This window comes from Crotalus tigris, unplaced genomic scaffold, assembly GCF_016545835.1.
Source record: "Crotalus tigris isolate CLP2741 ecotype Arizona unplaced genomic scaffold, ASM1654583v1 scf7180000024297.1652928, whole genome shotgun sequence".
NCBI classification, from domain to species: Eukaryota; Metazoa; Chordata; class Lepidosauria; order Squamata; family Viperidae; genus Crotalus; species Crotalus tigris.
Window position 1 is genome coordinate 124,210 of NW_024100470.1, and position 17,681 is coordinate 141,890.

At 41.3% G+C, this 17,681-nt stretch overlaps 1 protein-coding gene across 7 annotated transcripts in view; it reads right to left on the minus strand.

The window, feature by feature from the left end:
* LOC120299446 (sodium channel protein type 5 subunit alpha-like) overlaps nucleotides 1–17,681 on the minus strand; it is a 289,877-nt gene that overhangs the window by 85,569 nt on the left and 186,627 nt on the right. For all 7 annotated transcript variants that reach the window (XM_039324300.1, XM_039324298.1, XM_039324297.1 and 4 more), the window contains 2 exons: nucleotides 11,127–11,190; nucleotides 264–405 (listed from right to left, as the gene is read on the minus strand). In XM_039324300.1, coding sequence (XP_039180234.1) covers nucleotides 264–405; nucleotides 11,127–11,190 — 206 coding nt within the window. The remainder of the gene's footprint in view (nucleotides 1–263; nucleotides 406–11,126; nucleotides 11,191–17,681) is intronic.

A 17,681-nucleotide genomic window follows, 5' to 3' on the forward strand; every position in this document is an offset into this window, starting at 1 on the left:
ATAGACTCTGGACAGCTTATAGTACAGAAACATGTCTACCCATTTTGCAACCACATAGAAACTGTTTGCCAATGACTTTGTCTAGAATATGTTTTCAACTTTTGTGTTTAGTTTTGAGATTCCTGGTCATCTCTCATCCAAGCATTCACCAAGGTTATTATTTTCCAAGCGGAGACAAGATCTACCAAGTGTTGGCATCTGCTGAGACCCTGCAGGAAAGCCAAGCTATAATGAATAAACATGACAATAAATAAGCAGGCTACCTGTTGGTAGAGACGTTCCCAGCAGTCTTGAGTCATGAGGCGGAACAAGGAGAGAAAAGCCCAGCCGAAAGTATCAAAGCTTGTGAAGCCATGGTCAGGATTGTCTCCAGCCTTTAAACACCTGTAGCCTGGTGGACATGTGCTGCAGAAGATAAAGTAGATCTGATGAGCTACACTAACTACTTGCTTATCAATGGAAAACACCTGAAGGCAGAACAAGAAGCAACGGATGGAAACTAATCAAGGAGAGAGAAGCAACCTAGAACTAAGGAGGAATTTCCTCACAGTGAGACCAATGTGGAACAGTTTGCCTCCAGAAGTTGTGGGTGTTCCATCACTGGAGGTTTTTAAGAAGTGATTGGACATTATTATTCTGAATAACAACTCTGTTATTCTGTTATTCTGCTATTGAATATTCATCTCTCCTCCTCCCAATAAAAAATAAATAAAATGGACAAGCAGTTTTTAAAAATCAGCTAACATATTCAATGTCTAGTCCAAGGGTAGGCAACCTTGGCTCTTTTATGACTCGTGGACTTCAACTCCCAGAATTCCTGAGTCAGCATGGCTCAGCTTGCAAACCTCTCCTTTTCGCCTCAGCATGGCTGGCTCAGGAATTCTGGAAGTTGAAGTCCACGAGTCATAAAAGAGCCAAGGTTGCCTACCTCAGGTCTAGTCCATAACATGCTATGCTCGTTCAACACTACAAACGAATTTGGCTGAAGCCATTTTCCCTTTGTTTTCAGTTGGCACAGATTTGGGAAGAGGGGATAAGTATTTTTTTTGCTTAGTCAAAACAATAAATTGTTCTGTGGGAACCAAGGTCACTGCTGATTGCATTTTGACCTTAGAAAGCCCGCTCAAGTAGTTAATTGGGGAATGTGATTTATGACATATTACTGGGGTGGGAAGCTCAACTTTGTAACCTTTGGGAGGGAACTTCAGTCTTGGTTTCACTTTTGATCATGCCGATATTATATAGCCAAATAAATATGTCCTTTAAAGGAAACTTTTTTGCCTTGGGGTTCTCATCTATCGGAATCATGACATCTTGATTTTATCCAAAATCTATAAAAAGGTTAGGAAGCAGCAGTGCATAGCTTCCTGTATTCCAGAGCATGGCAATACAGAGAAAAACAAGTCTCTACTGTATAGTCTTTGACTTACAACCATTCATTTAGTGACTGAAAAAAGTGGCTTATGACCGTTTTTCACACTCAAGACTGTTGTAGCATCCTCATGACCACATGAACAAAATTCAGACATTTGACCACTGGCTTGTATTTATGATGGTTGCAATGTCCCAGAGGACATGAGCTCTTCTGACAAGCAAAGTCAGTGAGGAAACTAGAGTCACTTAACAGCCCTGTTACTAACTTAAAAACTATAGTGATTCACTTAACAACTGTGGAAAGAAAGGTTATAAAATGGAGCAAAAATCACTTCACAATTGTCTCAATCAGCAAGAGAAATTTTGGGGGCCCAGGGAAGCGGCAATGTAAATGCAACTGCAAACTTGATGGTGTGTCAACTTTGATTCTTAGGATCAAAGTTAGAATTGAAGTCGAGACATTGTCAAGTTGCCATTTTCAAGAAGCATTGCTCTAGTCTAAACAAACCAACTGTTAATTAAGCCTTCCATCCTTCCGGGGTAGGTAAAATGAGGACCCAGATTGTTGGGGGCAATGTAAATGTATATACATTGCTTACTGGTGTACACTGCTTAGAGAGTGCTTGCACTTAAAGCGGTATATAAGTCTCATAAATAAATAAATAAATAAATTAAACAGCCTGAATTTTGAAATACAAAGAAAAGGAAGAAAAATATTCTAAGACTGAATCATAGTCACATACAAGGCCCTCAATTACATTGGCACACAAATGAAATCATGGATAATGTATTATGATTGTTAAATAAATGGTTAGTCATGAGCAGATATTAAAGTTACTCAGTACAGCTATTCATTTATTTATTCATCCTATTTATATGTTTGCCCATCTCGCAATCAAATGACTGTGGGTAGCACATGATAAAGATAAAAACAGTACAGACAAATTCATATTGATATTATTAAAAACTTTAAAAATATAAATGGCACATAGCAAAAATTAAAAAGACACTGGGCAAAGAGCAGAGTTGATTACAGGTAGTCCTTGACTTATAACAGCCCATTTAGTGACCATTCAAAATTAAAATGGCATTGGATTTATGACCATTTTTCACACTTATGACTGTTGCAGCATCTTCGCAATCACATGTTCAAAATTCAGAAATTTGGCAACTGACTCGTGTTTATAACAGTCGCAGTGTCCCGGAGTCACGTGATCACCTTTTGCAAACATCTGACAAGCAAAGTCAAAAGGGGAAGCCACATTCACTTAACAACCATGTTACTAACTTAACAACTGCAGTGATTCAGTTAATAACAGTGGCAACAGAGATTGTAAAATGGAGGAAAACTCACTTAACAATTGTCTCAGCAACATAAATTTTGAGCTTAATCATGGCCATAGGTCAAGGACTACCTTGTATGCTGAAGCCATTTCAATATTAAGGGGACTGGAGGCTAAAGCATATAAGGAACGGTTGCTGGAATTGGGTATGTCTAGTTTAATAAAGAGAAGGACGAGGGGGGACATGATAGCAGTGTTCCAATATCTCAGGGGCTGCCACAAAGAAGAGGGAGTCAAGCTATTTTCCAAAGCGCCTGAAGGCAGGATAAGGAGCAACGGGTGGAAACTAAATCAAGGTGAGAAGCAACCTGGAACTAAGGAGAAACTTCCTGACAGAGAAAACAATTAACCAGTGGAACAACCTGCCTCCAGTAGTGGTGAATGCTCCAACACTGGAAGTTTTTAAGAAGAAACTGGACAGCCATTTGTCCGAAATGGTATAGGGTTTCCTGCCTGAGCAGGGGGTTGGACTAGATGACTTCCAAGGTCCCTTCCAATTTTATCATTATTATTATTATTTTGTCAGTCCACAAACATGGTTTAGGCCTAAGGACACAACCAAGTCTTAATAGACTTCCAGAACGTCAGAAGAGATAAAGCTAAGCCCATTTTAGGGGAAAAGGGTGATCCTAAAGTAGGGGCCACTGCAAAAAAGGGGCCACCACTGAAGACTTTTCAGATAAAGCTCCTTGGCTGACGGAACTTGCAACGGGCCCTCATTATTGAATCTATTCAGGACTGACCTCATTAAATGGAAACTGAAGAAATTCTACTGAAGCAAAACAGTTAACTGGAGACCTAGTTGTTAAATGAAATTGCAAAATACATATATTGTGACAGCCGTCTTCCTACATACATTCTGCTCTACAAGCAAGTGAGATAAACATAGATGATAGGCTAAGAAAGGAAAAGACGGTGAACGGCCAGCAAAATAATGTGGCAGATATTGTAAGAGCTGGATCGATTTTAATCTCAAAGGAACCAGCAAACAGGCTTCATGGCCTTTATGCTAGAGTCATAACACATTGAAATAGGATAAATATTTTCCTGCTTAATTTTGGGTTTTAGGTTGTGTTTGTAAGAATAAGTTATGGGCTCACAGCATTTTGGAGGTTTTTTTCCTATGCCACTTTCCTCCTCTCTTTTCCCCTTCTAGGTTCTGCATCTTTGAACTGCTATTTTATTTTCCCACAATGCTCCCAATGTAGCATCACTCGGAGGCATGATGGGAAATTCAAATGATGCAGTATTCCAAGTGTGGCCTTACCAAGACATTGTAGAGTGGTATTAATACTTCACATGATCTTGATTCTATCCCTCTGTTAATGCAGCCTAGCACTGTGTTGGCCTTTTTGGCAGCTGCAGCACACTGCTGGCTCATATTTAAGTGATTGTCCACTAGGACTCCAAGATCCCTCTCACAGTTACTACTATTGAGCAAGGTACCCCCTATACTATACCTGTACATTTGGTTTTTCTTGCCTAAATGTAGAACCTTACTTTTTTCACCATTGAATTTCAAATTTCAAATAGTACTGAGGAAGTCACTCAGAATGTTAGGAGCCTGATTACAGGGAGTCCTCGACTTATGACCACAATTGAGCCCAACATTTTTGTTACTGACACATTTGTTAAGTGAGGTTTGCCCCATCTTACCACCTTTCTTGGCACAGTTGTCAAGTAAATTACTGTGGCTAAGTTAAGTTAGTAACATGGTTGTTAAATGAATTTGGCTTCCCCACTGACTTTGCTTCTCAGAATATCGCAAAAGGGAATCACATAATCCTCAGACACTGCGACCATCATAAATATGAGTCAATTGATAAGTGTCTGAATTTTGATCGTGTGGCTATGGCAGTGTTTCTCAACCTTGACAATTTTAAGGCATGTGGACTTCAACTCCCAGAATTCCACAGCCAGCATTGCTGGCTGTGGAATTCTGGGAGTTGAAGTCCACATGCCTTAAAATTGTCAAGGTTGAGAAACACTGGGCTATGGGGATGCGGCCACAGTTATAAGTATGGGAAACGGTAATTAATCACTTTTATCAGTATTGTCATAATTTCAAAAGGTTGCTAAATGAATTGTTGTGAGTCGATGACTACTTGTATTAGTGAAGAACCTGTTTGCTTTTCCAGAGGATTGCACATAAAAACTGAATCTGCCCAAGAATCAGATGTGGGTTCATTCAGCAGCTATAAAGCCATGCAGTTCATTGACTTTGGGATCCTGATTTTAGCCTAATTTAACCCTTCAATCAGAATCCCATCTGCAAGGATGTCACTTCCTATGTGACATAGGAAATTAGAAAAATATCAAAAAGCGCTAGAATCAGCATTGCTATTCAACCTAATATTGATCCTTCCCCTAAAATTAGTTACGCTGGTTGTGTTCAGACAAAAACTAGGTAGTCCTCGACTTGACCACTTGAGACCCAAATAGAGGTCTGAAGGCTAAAGCATATAAGGAACGGTTGCTGGAATTGGGTATGTCTAGTTTAATGAAGACAAGGATGAGGGGGGACATGATAGCAGTGTTCCAGTATCTCAGGGGCTGCCCCAAAGAAGAGGGAGTCAAGCTATTCTCCAAAGCACCTGAAGGCAGGACAAGAAGCAACGGGTGGAAACTAACCAAAGAGAGAAGCAACCTAGAACTAAGGAGAAACTTCCTGACAGTGAGAATAATTAACCAGAGGAACAACCTGCCTCCAAAAGCAGTGAATGCTCCGACACTGGAAGTTTTTAAGAAGAAACTGGACAGCCATTTGTCCAAAATGGTGTAGGGTTTCCTGCCTGAGCAGGGGGTTGGACTAGATGACCTCCAAGATCCCTTCCAACTTTATTATTGTTGTTGTTGTTGTTATTCTGTTGCTAAGAAAGACAGTTGTGAAGTGAGTTTTACCCCACTTTCCGACATTTCTTGCTACAGTTGTTAAGTGAATGACTTCAGTTGTTAAGTTACTGTAGTAACCCATTTATTAACTGAATCTGGTTTATCCATTGACTTTGCTTGCAGAAGGTCACATGACCCACGGCATACTGCAACTGGCATAAATAGGAATCAATTGTGACCCATCTGAATTTTGAGTATGTGACCATAGGGATGCTGCAACAGTCACTAAACAAATAGTTGTTAAGTCGAGGACTGATTGTATTCAATATGTTCAATGAATGCTGCTTGTAATTTAGAGGCCAGCAAACAACAGTCAAAACTGGTAGTTGTTCATAGATTGATTCTCCGCAATCTTTCTTTTAAAACTATCATTCTTTTTGAGATCAACAAGTTTTTCTTTCCAGAGTTTTCAAGTTATTAAAGCAAGCAAAAAAAATTAATCTCGGTCTATATTCCTAACAGACAATAGTCCAGAAGGAAAACGGTGTAATGACATTGGTCTTATTCTTCCATTCTAAACACATTTTGCTTCTGTCACCAGTCAAAAGAACAATTACCAAATGTTTGTTACTAGCTTTGTTCAAACTTCTAACATTGCCAAGATCTGTCTTCCAGCCAACTTCTGAATTTAGTCACTACAATTTTAGAAAAAAGAACGATTGCAATTAGGAAAAAAAAATCCTTCATCTTTTATATCTTCCCAGTTGTGGTAAACATTTCAGCAATTAAATAAGAAATAAATTATATGCAAAACTTTTTTTGTTAGAAAAAAAGTACAGCCACTTTTGCATCGTGTCTAACAGGTGTCCTAAAGTTTTTTGTTGTTGCTTTTTAACAAAAATACGTTTAGGGATTTTCTAAAGAAAAGCCCTGGCAACAACCGCAGAAATAGTTCTACTTTAAAATTGCACTGAAATTCACAGGGAAGTTTCTAAGGCTTCATTCTCTTTCTAAATTACTTTTATTTATAGACTAGGTAAACAAATGCACTTGGAAACCAAAGGAAGAAAAATGTATCTCCCTGTAGAGCATAAAAATTACTTTTGGCTAAATCTATAAATGAAAATTAAAGTTCAAGAGATGATAGAGGCAATTAAGGTTTCTATAGGAGTCCTAACTATCATTAGGATGCAGTTGTCAAAGGTGTTTTGGTACATCTGCCATTTGTTGAGGTGCCTCAATTACTCTTTTTTTGTATTTGCTAAAACAGCATTGGATCAAAATACTAGGAGAAAATTTAAAGTCAACAACATATGGAGGTTTCAGATTCTATGTCCCTCAAGTTTTCTTCCTTCTCCTAGAGCAGTAGTGGTGAACCTATGGCAAGAGTGCCAGAGGTGGCACTCAGAGCCCTCTCTGTGGGCACATGTGCCATTGCCCCAGACTCGCCTTCCCCCGTGACCCCCTCTTCTCCAGCAGTTCCCCTGAAGGAGAGTCGCCCCTGAGCGTGGCCCACACGGAGCAGCACAGCCAAGGATATGGCAGCCAGGCAACATAGACAAGACTCTGCCCTCACACCCCTTTCTGCACAGTTGATGCTGCAGGGCGCGGGCAGAGGGCGTGACTGCCATAGCGCTGCTGGGCTGCCTGAGCGATCTGCAGCGGGCCCTGGAGGCAGTGACAGACCCTGCGGGCAGATGGCGTGGGGGATGTTTGGTGGAGTGGGGGCGGGGCCACTTTTTGGGCACTCGGTCTCTAAAAGGTTCGCTATCACTGTCCTAGAGTGTTTTTGTAAAAAGAATGATGTCATAGGTAGTCCTTGATTTATGACCACAATTAAAACCAAAATTTCTGTGGCTAAGCAAGGCAGTTGTTAAATGAGTTGTGCCCTATTTTATGACCTTTTGCCACTGCTGTTAAGCAAATCATTGTAGCTGTTAAGTGAATCAGGAGATAATTAAGCCACTTTCTACAGGGGGACAATGGAGAGCATCCTGTCATACAGCATCACAGTCTGGTTTGGAGGCATCACTGCTTCAGACAGGAAGGCGGTGCAGAGAGTGGTGAGGACGGCAGAAAAGATCATTGGCAGCTCCCTCCCTCCCATCAGGACATAGCACAGAAGCATTGCTTGAGCAGGGTCTGTAAGATTATCTGAGACACTACACATCCTCTTCATGACCTGTTTTCCTTGTTACCTTCTGGGAGGAGGGGGCTTCATGGTATCCCTAGCAGAACATCCAGATTCAGCCATAGTTTCATTCCATACAGCATTAACCTTGTGAACTCTCAAACTTCCTCCTTCCCTTACGTATTCAAGATGGACAATATTTAATATTTATTTGCTACGTATATGTAGAGATGTGGGTCTGTACATAAGTTGTTCATAGTATGTTTAGGTGTGTGTCACGTACGTGTTTCACTTTGAGAGCGGGCAACTAAATTTCATTTTTGATGTGTGCCATCGTGCCCACAGTATAAAAATGACAATAAAGGTTATCTTATCTTATCTTATCTTATCTTATCTTATCTTATCTTATCTTATCTTATCTGACCTCGCGTTGATTTTGCTTGTTGGAAGCTGGCTGGGAAGATTAGCAATAGTGATCACATGACCCTGGGGTAGTGCAGCTATTATAAATACAGGTCGCCCTCAACTTACAACAGTTCATTTAGCAACCATTCAGTGCCATTGTAACTTCAAACAGTCACTAAGCGAACTGTTGTAAGTCGAGGACTACCTGTACTTCATCACTTTCTTCCTTTTTCGGGGGGGGGGGGTCATCAAGTTTTTGACACCTTGCTAGGCAACTGGTGGTACTAGGATATTGCCATATCCTAAAAGTGGTACAATGGGTGAAAAGATTGAAAAGCCCTGATCTAGTCCAACCCCCTGCTCAGGCAGGAAACCCTATACCAGTGATGGCGAACCTTTTAGAGACTGTGCCCCCAAAGTGCAACTCAAAACCCACTTATGTATCTTCGGGTGCCAGGTGGGCATGGTTCATTGGGTGGGCGTGGCTGCAGTGGTAATGGCAGACAGGGTGGGACTAAAAAGTTTTTTCTCCCGCGAGAAGTTGAAATTGATTTTTTTTGCACATGGTGGTGGAGGCCTAAAGCGAAAAGGTTTTATAAAACCCAGCTGAAGGCCTAGGACTGGGGCAACGGCGCGTGTGCCCACAGGGAGGGCTCTGTGTGCCATCTGTGGCATGCATGCCATAGGTTCGCCACCACGGCCCTATACCATTTCAGACAAGTGGCTGTCCAGTCTCTTCTTAAAAACTTCCAGTGTTGGAGCATTCACTGCTTCTGGAGGCAGGCTGTTCCACTGGTTAATTGTTCTCACTGTCAGGAAGTTTCTCCTTAGGTTGTTAAGTAAGTTATGCCCAGTTTTACACCTTTTCTTGCCATGGTCATTAAGCAATTCACTGCAGTTGTTAAATGAATCCCATGGCTGTTAAGCAAATCCACCTTCCCTCACTGACTTTGCTTGGCAGAAACCAACTGGGAAGATCACAAATGGTGATCACATGACCCTGGGATGCTGCAACCGTCATAAATACAGGTTGTCAAGCGCCTGAATTTTGATTATTTGGCAAAGGTAATGCTGCAATGGTTGTAAATGCAAGGACAGGTTGTAAGTCATTTTTTTGAGTGCTATTCTAACTTGGATGGGTCAGTAAACAAATAGCTACAAGTCAAGGACTATCTGTATACAAAAATATATGCTTGAGTGATGTGCCCACATCTGCTCTGAAGCACCTTGTAACCTCTCCTCGGAAGCTCCTTAATTCAAACTCTGGAGAAGCTTTTTATACAGCTGGTGATAATCTTATGACAGTTTTATTTTTTTTTTATTTCAGCACAACTGTAGCATTTATATTTCCTTAGAAATTCCTTTAAAATTCTGTCATGGAAATTCTTCTAAATTTTCATCACAGACATATTTTCCAAAGGCCTTTAAAAACATATGCTCTGTTTCTTCTTGAAAGTGACAACACTAGAATTAATCATGCATCATTTTCATTCTTGCTTTTCTCCCATGTCTCTATTTCAACGTTTTTCTTATGTCCTCTTCTCTTTCCTAGCATTCTCCTTTTTTTAATTATCAACTGAATGCCAGGACAAGCTGGAGGAGGAGGAGGATAATACATGGGAAAAACACAGGAATATAAACTTTGAAAAAATATAAGCAACTTAACCTGATCTTTTTCTGCAGATAACGTTATTATCATGACTGGGTGACCATCTTTGCCGTTCACATTGACCCTCTGAACTGTGACTGCCCTCTAGAGCTGAACTAACAATCATGAGTTGCTCCACTGAATTGAAGCAATCTGAATTACAACAATTAGCCATTAGTCTTACTGGACTTCAAATCTTTAAAGTACTTTCAAATAAGCATATGTAATGTTGTACTTTCCAAGGAAATCAATACAGAAAGTAAGTCTCATTGAACTTAATGAGCTTTACTTCCAAGAAAACAGCCATCAGAGTCTATTATACTTTTTTTTACTGAAATTCATGCAATACGTTATGCATGAATTTAAATTACATTTCAGTGCAGTTAAATTCAGCCAATTTAGTCTGGATCAACTTAGCTACAGTAGCTTGGATCTAAAATTTCTGAGAGCTGCCGAGGTGGAGAAACATGACCTCTACAGGTAGTCCTCGACTTACAAGCCTTTGTTAGAAATTACAACAGCGCTCAAAAAAGTGGCATGGCTGTTTTTCACACTTATGACCATTGCAGCATCCCCAGGGTCACAGAATCGCTGTTGGACACTTGACAACTGGCTCGTATTTGTGATGTTTGCAATGTCTCAGCTTTGTGTGATCACATTTTACGACCTTCTCACAAGCGAAGTCAATGGGGAAGCCAAATTCACTTAACAACCATGTTACTAACTTCAGAACTGCAGTGATTCACTTAATAACTGAGGCAAGAAAGATTGCAAAGTGGGACAAAATTCTCTTAACTGTCTTGCTTAATAATGGAAATTTTGGGCTCAGTTGTGGTCATAAGTCAAGGACTACTTGTAGACCCCATCTCCTCTCTCTGTGGACTTCACTCTTTTTCTTTCCATCGCGGTTAAACAAATTTTATCAGAATTTTTAATGGTATGGTTCTTATTTAATGTTTTAACATTTTAATATTTAACATGGTATTTTAATTATATGACTGTAAGCTGCCTAGAGTTGCCTTGGCAAGATGGGTAGGATAGAAGTCTAATAATAAATAAAAATAAATAAACTATCTAACCAAATTTTCAAAGACCTATTATGAAATATCCAGGAAATTGTTTTACTTATTTCAGAAACTTCATTTTATGCAACAATGCCAACAAAGAATTTATCAGATATATCTGTAAAGGGATAGGGGAGAAGTGAGATCACACATATTGAGGTATCACTGTCCAAATAAGTCAAATTATATAATTTACATCATTTGTACAATGACATTGCAACATATGATGTAGTCGTGGTTTCTGCACAACATTAGGAAAACTAAGAAGATCTAGTTATAACAACAGAGGTTTGTCATTCTTTCTCAAAATATGATCAAATCAAACTCACCCAGCATCTGTGCTATTGCCACACAGTAATGGATCTGTTGTGCCCTCCTTAATGAAGTAGTTTTCTGTAACAGAAATGCAGCAATAAGTGTTTTTAATTAACAATAGGTGCAAGCTGAAAAAAAGTCTGATCCCTTTATCAGTGTAAATGGGAACTGTTCAAAATTGGCTGGAAGTATGAAATTTTGGAGCACCAGGAGTTGTATCTAAGATAAAATCCATCCCTTCCCTAGATGTTTTTTTCCCTACATATCTGTATAAAAAGACCCCAGCACCTGGCTGATATTATCTGGACAGAAGGCCACCAGGAGATTCTAGACAAGTGGTGGCAAACCTATGGCACGCATGCCAGAGGTGGCACTCAGAGTCCTCTCTGTGGGCATGCATGCTGTCGCTCCAGCTCCGCCTCCCCCTGCGGCCTCCTCCTCACAGCAGCCCCCCCGGAGGAGAGTCGCCCCCGAGTGCAGCCTGTGGGGAGCAGCACAGCCAAGGACATGGCAGTGGGCAGCAGGGCCAAGACTCCACCCTCATGCCCCATCACGTGCATGGCACTGCTGGGATGCCTGGCCATCCACTGCCTCCGTGGCGGGCCATGGAGGCAGTGGATGGCCCTGCGAGTGGGCGGGGCGGGGCGGACAAGGCGGTTTTGGGGCACTCTGTCTCTAAAAGGTTCGCCATCACTATTCTAGACAATTTAGGATGTATCAGGGAGGCATTAATTTAGCATCAGGATCAAAAGACAACATGGAGTATATTCGTGCCTTAACATTTACGCATATAGTAATAGGCAAAAATAAATATGGCATATACTTGCTAAGGATTATGGGAGTTGTATTCCAACACATTTGGGGTAAAATGTAGGCAGGAAGTACAGATAGTCCTCGATTTATAATAGTTTGCTTAGTGATCGTTCGAAGTTACAATGGCATGGAAAAAGTGACATATGACATTTTTGACACATCATCATTGCAGCATCCACATAGTTATGTGATCAAACCTCAGACATTTGGCAACTGACTCATATTTATGATGATCATCTTTTGCCACCTTCCAACAAGCAAAGCCAATGGGGAAGCCATATTCACTTAACAACCATGTTACTAATTTAACAACTGCAAGGATTCATTTAACAACGGTGGCAAGAAAGATTGTAAAAATGAGGCAAAACTGACAACAAATGTCTCACTTAGCAACAGAAATTTTGGGTTCAGTTGTGGTCATAAGTTGAATGGCTGGGATAAAAGAGATCATGGCTTGACCCAATCAAGATATTCTTTAGTCTTACCGGATCCATGAGAGAAATGTGTGACCTCACCCTGGAATTGAGCAGGATGAGATCAAGATTACCTGCCTCTCCTTTCCCCTGACACCACCGTCCCCATCCTAGCTGGGGAATTCTGGGAGTTGAGTCTTAAAGTTGCCAAGTTTGGAAACTCCTGGTCCAGACCAGGGGTAGGCTCTTTGATGACTCGTGGACTTCAACTCCCAGAATTCCTGAGCCAGCATGGCTCAGCTTGGAAATCTCTCCCTTTCTCCTCAGCATGGCTGGCTCAGGCATTCTGGGGGTTGAAGTCCACAAGTCATAAAAGAGCCAAGGTGGCCTACCCCTGGACTAGACCATTAAAGGGAGAGATCCAGGAACTTTTTGCACGTTGGATTCTACTTTCCTACACAGCAGGATGTTCTGCTAAACTTGGTTGTCTCAGCTTAGAATAACCAAAGAATGTCTGAAGCATTTATTATGCCCAGAAATGATGCACTGTTTTTGCAACTGATAAGTAGCCACTTTTCTTTCAAGCATTCTTCCCATCCATTTTTTTCCCTTTCCTCACGTTGGGTGTGATGGTGTTGAGTAGAACTTAGCTATCTCTGGAAGTGACAAGGTGCTTATAAAGCAAAACAGCATGACTGTGCCAGAAAGGAATGTGCAGCGGGCCACCTCATGCCTCTACAGGACAGATAAAAGATAAAAAAGCAATGCCAGCTATCTTTTCATGCTCGCCTCATTTAGCCAGCCTGTGCAAGGCAAAATCACTACCGCATAGGTGACAGAAAGAAAAGGGTGTTGGAGTCACTCTTTACAGGCTGATTAAGGGGTGAGCTGAAACATGCAGCAATAAAAGAAATGCTATTTTTTTAAAAAAAATAATGCAAGAAAATGCTTATAAGGCACAACTACAATATCTGAGACAGGATTACAGAATTTGCAGTATCATTTTAAGAACTTTCAGAACATCTGAGAATGGCTGTCAATGGCGCATGCTATAATTTCTGTTGTGTATACCATAGTTTCGTATAGTTTCTATAGTACTTTCTGTACTATGACTACTATGTCATATTTTTATCTGAAAATAGAAAGTTAACTCAGAAGACTTCTCTCTCTCTGAGCTTGCAAAAACTAAAAACAAAAAATGGTATCTGAACCTGCAGGTTGATATCCAGGAAAAAACATTATAAGAACCTATCACTTCCTCTCCCCCCCCCCTCCCCTGCATACACTAGATTTAGGATTATAGCAATAACACTTAGGTTTATATACCGCTTCAACAATATCCCCCCCCCCCCAACAATCTGGGTCCTTATTTTACCGACCTCAGAAGGGTAGAAGGCTGAGTCAACCTTGAGTCTCCACGAGGATTGAACTCCAGGCTGTGGGCAGAATTAGCCTGCAATATTGCTTTCTAGTCACTGCACCACAACGGCTCAATAATGCAGAACAGGATTAGATGTTGGGTTGTCCTAGGAACTGGCTTATGTTTCTTGAATCACTGCTCAAGCAACAAGCTCTTTTCATGTGATAAACCAGAGTCTTGGGCTTAATTTTTACAGGCACAGATTTGATTTTTATTAATGGCCTGTATGTATCCATGAGCATCCTTCCTCCCAAAAAATCAGACTGTCTTACCAGGAGTTGTGTACATTTTGTTTTAGATCAGCAGTCCCTAGTCAGAAGAGAATTTAACCAAAGTTTGCTCCTTTGGTTGAATTGTTTAGCATACTCCACTTCCGCAGGATTTCATAAATTCCGTCCTGAATTTCTAGTCATGAAGTGGAAACTATTCTACAGAGCCATTTTGCATTCTGCAGAAGCAATTATAGCCCAAGCTACCTGCCCTCCTTTAAAGCAATCCCTAAAATCCTGTTCCGAAGGGCAAATGAAACACAGCAAATTTACAGGGACTGCAGCCAAGGCGTGAAAAAATAGCAGCCTGTGAGCGCTGAAAAACATTACCAGCCTAGCATGCTATTTCAGCAAGATAGTTTGCAAGATATCCTCTGACCTCCTTCCACATTTCAAATTTTCTGAAAACTACCAACTTTTCTATGGCTATTACCCAAAATCAGCTTCCCACAGATCAACAAACATAAGGTGACCAACCGTCCTCCTTTTGGGAGTTCTGTCCTCCCTCGAAAATGTCCTCCTAAATGTCCTCTTTTTCTATATTTGAAGACTAATCTGCATGGCTTTTTTTTCCCTCATAGAACGCTCAGAACAGCGTTCCGGCACCTTTTTTTGATGGTTTTTTTTTTCAACTTTTGCCTGAGCTGTGCTACTCCCCCATTGGCTTTCGAAAGCCAATAGGAATTGCTGCTGAGTGCACCAAAACACCCGGGCGGCAAACTTTGCACATGCAAGTTGCAGGAACTTTGCACCCCTCACTGCTATCCAACTACACTATCTCTTACTTAGTTCCGCAGATAGCTGGAGGAGACTGGAGCGGTAAGTTTCTCTTGATCTTCCCTGTTCGGTTCTACACAGGGATGCACAGGGTAGGCGGTGGTGCTGGGGGGTGGCTGCAGGGCCGGAGCCAGTGTGGCTGGTGCTTTGCGAGCCATGGGGCCAGCTCTACAGGAATGCGCAGGGTGGGCAGTGGTGCTGGGGGGGCGGCTGGGAGGACAGCTGCAGGGCCGGAGCCGGAGCAGCTGGTGCTTTGCCTTTGCGAGCCAGCTCTACGGGGATGCGCAGGGTGGGCGGTGGTGCTGGGGGACGGCTCAGGGCCGGAGCTGGCTCGGCTGGTGCTTTGCGAGCCGCGGGGCCAGCTCTCCACGGCAGGGCAGCAGTGCTGGCAGGGTGGCTGTGGGCGGGGGCGCGGCGGGCAGTTGACCTTCCATGGGCCATGCCAGCTAGTGGTCTACGCAGTACTGACCTGCCTGCCACCACCTCACCCTGTGCATCTACGTGGCCATCCTGGAGTGCCTGGCTCACAACACCTGCCTCCGCCGCCCACCCCCGCGCAATCCAGCCGTGTAGATTTTTGGACAAGTGAGAAATCGAGATTGAATGTTGATACTCTAGCTGCAGCACTTGCCGTAAAATTCAATATGAAGGATATTTCTTGTTCAGATATTTCCAATATATTGTTAGAAAATGATACATTGACAAAAAATATTCATTCAATGGAAAAGTACTCATTTGAATAATTAATAGGCATGTAAGCATAATTACAATATAAAATGTTATTGTTACAAATGTTTTTTATTATGCATTGATCATATTATAGTGTATTCTGTATTATTGTTGCAATAAATACAATGTTTCTTTTATTTATGATATTTTTTTCTTCAATTTATTCGTGTCCTCCTTTTTGTTGTAAAAAAGTTGGTCACCTTAACAAACATCCACTCCCTTGGGCAGGTAAGTGGACCTTACCTCTTGCCAGAGGTATTAACTCTGGGGTTGCGAATATCTAGGTTTGAAAGCCAGCCTTTCAAAACTACAAAGGACGCTTAGTTATCACGGTCTTTGTTTTTTGATGGAATTGTTGCGTAATGCCTCAGTTATTTTTGTTCCTTGCATTGGGTTATTTTTGGACACAGAGTTACTAGGAGTCAGCCAGCATGTAAAATTAATAAATTGTTATTGATTACTAATTGATTATTTGTTTTCTTAAATACTATTGGATTGTTTGCTGTCCAGAGGTATGCATTTATATTGGGCAGCTATATACATTTAAACAAACAAACAAACAAATAAAGTAAGTAAATAAATAAGTAAGTAAGTAAGTAAGTAAATAAATAAATAAATAAATATTTTACCTGTCTAGTGCAACAAAGGAGAAAGCCAGAAAAGAAACAGAGATGGAGAGATGCCAGATCCACAACTACTTTTATCTACTCTTCTATAAACACATACAAATTCTCTAGGTCTCCTGGCCCTCATTCTTAAATCACTCCCATCAATCTATAAATTGAATTTATCTTGTAGAATTTTTGCAAGGAATCATTGGGGGAATAAGACGTATCAGAAAGAATGAGATTATAAATCCGCGAGCAGGACCTCCTTTATTTTTAATCCATCTCTGTTGGTAAATAAAGGTTAATAGCCCTTTTGTTCGGCTGAAGAATGTTTATGTTGCTAAAAAAAAAAAAACATGGATAACTAGGATACTAAAGGTTGACATCTCGGTTTCCAGAAAGTCAGTAAAGGTCCACAGATCCAGAATGTTGGCAATTTGCAAGAAAGGAATCTTCAGGCAAAGAAATGCTAATAGGCTAGTTATTCATTTATTTACAGTGGCCTGGTGGCAGTCGCCTCCCATTTGGAAGATTGAGAGTTCAATCCTAGACAGCAACAGAGATCAATCCAGTGGAGTTCACAGCAGAGAAAATATCTGCTCTGAACTCCATGTAGGCATCACGAAAGGCATCCAGCCAGTAAATGCTCAGCTTCATCCAGTTGCCGCAACTCTACCCCGAATAAAGGGGTTACAGGATTGTAAAAATGTGTTTGCTTGTTTGTTCATTAAACGTATATGCCACCCATTTTGCATAGAGGTGACTTTAAGCATTCTATTTCGCTCCAACACAATATCTGTATCACTAAAGGCAGTCCTTGACTTACAACCACTTGTTTAGTGACACCTTGAAGTTATGATGACATTGAAAAACCCAACTTATAGTATAAACCATTTTTCACACTTATGCCTGTTGCAGCATCCCCATGGTCATGTAATCAAAATTCATATGCTTGGCAACTGGCATGTATTTATGACCGTTGCGGTGTTCCTGCATCATGTGATCCCCTTTTGCAACCTTCTAACAAGCAAAGTCAAGGGGGAAGCCAGGTTCAATTAACAACTGGGTACTAAGTTATCAGCTGCAGTAGTTCACTTAACAACGGTGGCAAGAAAGGACAGAAAATGGAGCAAAACTCCCTTAATAAACTTAGCAACAGAAATTTTGGTTTCAATTGTGGTCACAAGTCAAGGACTATCTATATAAAAGGTATCTATATATAAGTAGGTAACTACACATAATCCGTGAAATAGATTATTATTATTATTCCTGCATGCCACCAGTCACATGGAGGAATAGTCTAGATGTGATAGGGCAGTGGTGGTAAACCTATGGCACGGGTGCCAGAGGTGGCACTTGGAGCCCTCTCTGTGGGCACACGTGCCATTGTCCCAGCCTCGCCTCCCCCCGAGACCCCCTCCTCTCCAGCAGCCCCCCTGAAGGAGAGTCAGCCCTGAGTGTGGCTCATGCGAAGTAGCGCAGCCAAGGATATGGCAGCCAAGCAGCGTAGACAAGACTCTGCCCTCACACCCCCTCATGC